This window comes from Micropterus dolomieu, linkage group LG19 (assembly GCF_021292245.1).
Source record: "Micropterus dolomieu isolate WLL.071019.BEF.003 ecotype Adirondacks linkage group LG19, ASM2129224v1, whole genome shotgun sequence".
Taxonomy (NCBI): Eukaryota; Metazoa; Chordata; class Actinopteri; order Centrarchiformes; family Centrarchidae; genus Micropterus; species Micropterus dolomieu.
In genome coordinates this window covers 27,832,163-27,839,079 of record NC_060168.1, presented here as the reverse complement: position 1 = coordinate 27,839,079, position 6,917 = coordinate 27,832,163, and the positions used below count along the sequence as shown (strand labels likewise).

General features: G+C 38.3%; 1 protein-coding gene and 1 long non-coding RNA gene across 5 annotated transcripts in view; one reads left to right on the top strand and one right to left on the bottom strand.

Annotated features, from left to right (window-relative positions):
- Positions 1 to 2,808: 2,808 nt before the first annotated feature.
- ldb2a (LIM domain binding 2a) overlaps positions 2,809 to 6,917 on the bottom strand; it is a 94,276-nt gene continuing 90,167 nt past the window's right edge. For all 4 annotated transcript variants that reach the window (XM_046031112.1, XM_046031113.1, XM_046031114.1 and 1 more), the window contains exon 9: positions 2,809 to 4,755. In XM_046031112.1, coding sequence (XP_045887068.1) covers positions 4,525 to 4,755 — 231 coding nt within the window. In that variant the 3' untranslated portion in view covers positions 2,809 to 4,524. The remainder of the gene's footprint in view (positions 4,756 to 6,917) is intronic.
- Positions 3,812 to 6,235, top strand: LOC123957969. Its single transcript, XR_006821951.1, has 2 exons — positions 3,812 to 4,801; positions 5,835 to 6,235. It is a non-coding gene; the product is annotated as an uncharacterized LOC123957969 (long non-coding RNA).

The following is a 6,917-nucleotide window of genomic DNA, read 5'->3' as shown; positions in this document are numbered from 1 at the left end:
TTTGGCTAAATTTCACATTCATAAAGCCACATTTACAGATGAAAATCTATGGTAGTCAAAAAGAAGCTAGATTCATTTCATATAAATGTCTTTTCATGAAATACATGAAATTCATGAAATTGACTTATTGCAAGCCTTAACTCATTTTTGCAAAGAGCTGATCGAATATGGCAAAAATAATAATGTAAAAACATGTACTGTAGATTAACGTAATGTTAATGTATGATATATGCTAATATTATTCTTGTTATCTTTGTATAATTTTTTATAAATGTCCCTGGTATCATCATCATGCCAATGCTAAAGATATGCTGTACATTATTTCCGTCATTATTTTAAAATACTACAACAATAACAATTATGATAATTATAAAACTTAACATTTAAAAAAATAAAATAAAAATTAATACAGATTTTTTAAAAACTGGAAAAATTGCAATTATTGAACAATTGAAAACGTTGTTGCAATACCCAATATGCTCCACTTGGTGCCGCCAAAGTTCCACCACATCGTCCTGGATTTAAAGTTTACCCAACAACAGTGCTGTGGCCTGTTACTACTGAGTTATCTGGGTAACTTCGCTGAGTATCACACAAAGTCCAGGTTCATGTTCCAAGGTTTACTTTCTACTTACTTAAATATTCAGGTAACCAGAAGCTTGAAACAAGCCAATAAATGTCAAAATTTCAAATAAAATCAAGAAGCAACACAGGATAAAGGGAAGGTACATCAAATCAAGGTCCATCCATCCATCGTCAACCGCTTATCCTGCATACAGGGTCGCGGAGGCCTGGAGCCAATCCCAGCAGACAATGGGCAAAAGGGGGAGTACACCCTGGACAGGCCGCCAATCCATCGCAGGGCCACACACTGATAAACAACCAGTCACACTCACACCTAAGGACCATTTAGAGCCACCGATCAACCTAGTCCGCATGTTTTTGGACGGTGGGAGGAAGCCGGAGCACCCAGAGAGAACCCACGCACAACATGCAAACTTCACACAGAAAGGCCGGGACGACTGCGGTTAAAACCCCGCACCTTCTTGCTGTGAGGTAACAGTGCTTATGGTAGTAGCTTAATACTTAAGCTTAATAGCTTAAGGTTATTTAAATAAATTTACAGAATCCATTACTTGCAGTGGTGGATGCAGTCTTATAACTAGATCATTTCCTTGAGTAAAAGTACTAATACTTGACTTGTAAGAAAAATCTGTTCAAAGTGAATGTAAGTAAGTATTAAAGGTACAGGTGCTGTGACTGTTATTATATCATTAGATTAGTATTACTCATGCATTAATATAAAAGCAGGATTTTACTGTTGTAGTTGGTTGATCAGTTTGCTGAATATTTTTGTATTAATAGTTTGGTTTTTTGGTTTATAAAAATTCAGCAGTTAGTGAGAAATTCCATCACAATTACCCAGGGTTCAAAGTGACACAATCACAATGTTTGTTTTTAAATAAGTAAAAGGAAAAGTAGCAAATCCTCCCATTTTAGAAGCTGGAACCATGAAATGTTTGCATTAAAAATGACTTAAACAATTATCAAAATAGTTGCCAATAAAACTTTCTTTCAATCGACTTATTCATTCATTCAATTCAGCTGTAAACAGTTGGGTAGTTTAATGTATAACACAACATCGTATTTTACAAGTTCTGCATATGTTTTGTATGTAAACTTTTTAATGTGTAAAATAACTAGTAACTAACGCAGTCAGATAAATGTAATGAAGTAAAATGTACAGTATGTCTCTCTAAGTACAAGTAAAGTCCCATGAAAATAAAATACTTAACATACAAGCATGTCACATACCAAGACTGATTACCTAGCTTAAATGTTAATGTTGAATTTCTTCATAAACTAAAAGAAAGACAACCAATCTGCTGATGAACTGTCCTTACATTTTGGGCCTGTCAGTGTCCTACAGGAATCCTTAGGCCATAACTGCAGTGGAGAGAGTCTACACATTAAAGAAAAAATCCATGGAGATACACCACTAGATATCATTTTTGACCTCTTCATCACATTCCATGACTTATTTTGTGATGAAGAGAGGAAAGTGTTTAAACATATTCTTTATGTAGTGATTTCCTAGAATGCTTTTTATTAACATCCAAAGAGTAGGGGAAATACATGAACCTGAATTAAATGTATGTATATATATGAAACAAAGAAGTGGATTAGTGTTTTAATACTAGAGCGTGTTTGGGATGATGCTCACATATTTAAAACACAACCTGTCTTGTGGCTGCATTGCATTCTGATCTATCTCTGTCTTATCTCTGGTTCTCTCTTTTGAGAAACGCCAAAAACATGAAGTTTAGGTGATGCTATGACTTCATCACAGATGCAGGGAATATTTAGACATTATTTCTAATGATGTTATCACTGTTTATAGACCGTTTTAAAGTTCGCTTTTTGTCTTTTAAGATGTAGCTAAAGAGACTGTGAAACTGTCCCAAAAGGATCAGTCAAATCCACTATCTTTAGCAAAACAGCAAATCAAATGGTCTCATCTTAATGTCCACTTAGCGATTGAATTACACTTTCTTCTTCTCAGATAAGGTTGTTATGGCATTGTACATGTTAACATTGTAATTTTTCTGAGCACATTAACGACTTTTCGTTGTTGGACAAGACAAAATTACATTTTCCAATCTGTTGAGGAAGGTTGTGGTAAGATTGTTTCGGTCAGCTGCTTTCCAACGGCTGATCAAACTGATCAGAGTTAACTGGTGAGAGTAAATATCCACACAAACAGATGCTACGTGCACACATGATGCATGTAACCAAACCAAATTCAACTCCTTTGTAAGCACGGTTTATTGGCACACATAATGGTAAAGCATACATACCAGACATCAGATATGACACTGAACACCTCTGCTATATAATGTACAAATGGTGTCTAATAATACTAGGCTCAAACATATTTAGAAATGTGTTAGCTTCCTTACAAATGCACAAATAAATACCCATAAGATCCAATTGTGTAAAGACATCTGTTGTTGTCTTCTTGCCCATTTCCAAACAAAAGTCCAACAAAAGAGATCAGGGATATAATATCAATCCGATTAAAGATTATAGAACAATTGTGAACACAAAAACAGGGACCTCAAACCATTTCTGTGGGGTGGATGGGATTTTATCTGAGCGTTGTTTTCAAAATGTAAAATTGTTTTTCTTCCTGTGTCACAGAATATACAAGAAATATGATTATTTGAATGTGTGGTTTGTTAACTTTGTGGCTTTGGTTCTGCACTAGCTAAACTAAGCACTAAGAGGACAGGGAACATTAGAGAGTTAGAGGCAAACCAGCATCCATCCAAACCACCCAACAGAAATCTGAACCTCCTGTACAAAACAAAACAGCTGCCATAACCAAACTAGTTTCAGTGGCTGATTTACAGTGGACAAGATAGATTCCACCTCTATTTACAGAGCTACAAACCTTGTAACAGTGTTCCCAAACTGATGAACCCAAAAGGAAAAGCAGACTGATGTACTGAAGTACATTTACCAAACAAAATAAAAATCCTATAAAATCATGCAGGAAAGGGCTTTAGTATCAGTTTGGGAGTAGGTCGTTAAAGGGAAAGAAGTCCAATTTTTCGAGGAGGGAAGAAAAACAAAATCAACATTAATGCATCAATGCATGTCGGCAAAGTTCACATACTGATCGGCAAAATTACAACGTGATTGCAAAGAATTCTGAGAGAAGCAAAAATACCAATAGACTACGAACACAATCAAACTGGTTTGCATGAAATCACAATCTGTGACGACCGCAGTAATGTGGAAAAACAATCCTAGGACACGATTTACCCTCGTTTGAAAGGAGTCCACAGCGGTAGAGAACTTTTATTTCCTCTTAATTGGAAATGGAAATAAACAGCAACAGCAGAAAAAACCAACAGCCAACTGAATTTCCAATAAAAATGCAATTGCCTCAAACAATGTTCTTATTTGTCTCCAATGTGATAAGATGCTTCCATTGGCTCTGTTGGCTGTTAAAAAACATCTTGCCTTCTCACCGTTGAGCTTGCCATTTTTTGAGACATTTTGTTTGTTGTTTTTATTCTATTTTTCCCCCCACTGTCAGCATGATGACTTGCGACCTGCAGGTCAACCAATCACAGCTGTAGTATTCCACTAGACGAGAGGTTTGTATCTGAGGGCACAAGGAGGAGAATTCGATCCGCAATTTTCCGCCGCATTCTTGAAAAAAATGCAGAAACCTTACTATTTTTACATTACAGTTGCATACGACCTGTATGCATCTGATGTCTTTGACATGTGGATATTGCTGTGCAATGCTGGCAGTTCTCAGTGTTCTCCAAGATGTTACAGTGAAGAAAATATCCAGAACGGACGTATTTTGGCTGGACATGCCAGTGGTGAGTTTGCAGACAGGGGTACAATGTTATGAGGCGTAGAAGCACTGCCCTCAGGGGAAGGGGATAGGTTAAAAAGTCCAGTCCACATGGAGTCAAGGATCTGTTGTTTTCTTCTTCTTTTGTTTTACTGTGAGGGCTGGGGCGCTGTGCTCTCGGGCTTGCTGTCCTGGGCGGCAGGGGGTTTGCTGCTCCAGGGGCCGTTATTCCCCAGAGCGGGGGAGCTGTTGAAGTCGTCCTCGTCATCCAGGCCGTTGGTAGCGTCGTACTGTGTGTTCTCCAGACGAGTGATCAGACGCTCATCCTCGTCCCCGAATTCGCCACCCATCAGGGTCGGCTCGCCCACCACCATCACATCCTGCAGAGAGGCAGAGACATGGAGAACAAATTTACAATTTGAAATGGTAATTACGACAAATATTCAAACTGAATCCCATTTTGTTACAGTTGTGTTACTTAAAGGCATACTTTTTATTCACATAGTATTTTTCAGGGATAGAGCCAAGCAACCTAGTCCACCATATATATTTAGTTTATCCAATGGATTTTTGAATGGGTTCATCACACGTGTGCTTCTTAGAAAAGAGTATGCAAACAATACACTATTATTGTGTGTGTAAATATAAGGTTAACACTACATTTAGCCCTCTCCATCATCTTTTAAAATGTATTAAGTTTTGTCTTGTTGTTAAGCAGGCACATAAAGGAAATGGAGACACTATGCACAAAACAAATAATCTTTTTAGCCACATTCTTAAAACAGAATACACACATATTTACCCCTTTTTATTCTTGTTGAATTTGTTTGATTCATTCTTTTCTTAAACCACTAGTTTATCTTACCAGTTATATATTTTATAAAAAAGCTCAAGATTAACTCAGGTTTTAAAACTGGTATACAGATATAATACATTCTTACACAGCCACACGTGATGTGTTTTCATTTTTGTGCAGGACCATCCATATTTAGCCTCGGGGTGATTCAAAATTAACATGCTAAAGTGAGTGAGAAATCACCAGAGAAGATATTAATGCATATCTGTTTCATCTAATTCTGAGACCAGAGCACCATCTGAATATCAAGTGAATGCACATCCACCTAAAAAGACCTTAAAACATTTGCATGACTTCAAGCAAATGAATATGCATGGTGTCTGTTTCACATAATCGTATCAAGAAATTTGAAATGAATCAACCCCCTTTTAAAACAGAGAGTTAAAAATACTACAAGGTCATACAGACAACAACATTCATAAGACTTCATTAAGCAGCCAATGTCTTTACAGTGGCTGTGTGAGGGGCACCCAAACTCCCTATGATGGAAGGTGTGCTTTCCTGCTTCAACACAGACCCCCCTGCTTGCAATGCAATAACAGCAGGAGTTTGTGTGTGTGTGTGTGTGTGTGTGTGTGTGTGTGTGTGTGTGTGAGTGTTTAGGACAGGTGTTGGTGTATCCAGTGAACCCATCCATACAGTCGACCCCTCTCGAAGCACTCGAAGCAAATGAAACCTTCCTATACAGAAAGCGGATTCCTCCAGTGCTCCCTACCCAGCCCAATCAATACTCATCATGTAAGACATATTTCACAGAGATGGCACTCTCACAGCGGGTCAAGGAAGGGAAGCGGAGAGATTTATCCATTATCCACCGCTATCTGTGACTCTCACAATGTGCAGGAATCCTCATGATTCTTTAGGAAGGGATGCCCCAATATGAGCTTGTTTTATTTTATGTTTTCACACTTCATGAACAAAGTGGATCAAATTCTGTTGACAAATAATCACTGTTGTGTAATCTGTGATTTTAAACTTTTATCAATAAAAGATTCATGGCTGTATTCTTGTGTGCTGCTGAGTCTGTGAATCTCATCTTCCTTTGACTAAGCACCTCCCTGCTGGTGAGCCCCAGTCCCTCCCACCATAACCTGGGAAGAAGCTGTACAGTTAAATGGAGCGCACGCTTCACTGGCCTTGTGTGTCAACGCTGCCTGGCTTGGGAGATCTCGGTCTTCTCAGCCAGCTCCTCCGCAATACACACTCACACATAAACACAGACAAACGTGCACATCCACTGGCACACAAACCCAGATTAGTTTACTGTTCAATCACACCTTAACACACAACCACACACACCTGAACACAAACACAGACAAAAGCACTTGAATGCAGCCTCAGATTAACCCTATGTATTGTATACACACAACCACTCATGCAGCAGCACACACGCTAACCCAGCACTGTACACCAAAATCACATAGAGAGATCAACAGACATACACAGAACAAACACACATGATCACATCCAGCAAGTGCTGATGTAAACATACAAACAAAACTAGACAATTTAGCACACTCCCACCCAAAACTTAAAACACACGCACACACACTTGGATGAAGAGCACAAATGGGGAGAGGCAGATTGTTTATCCAAGCCACCTCCTAAACCCCCCTAGCGACCACTTCTACACCCCACTATGCTTTAATCAGACTAATTAATTTAGGTGAGCTTTTCAACTAAATG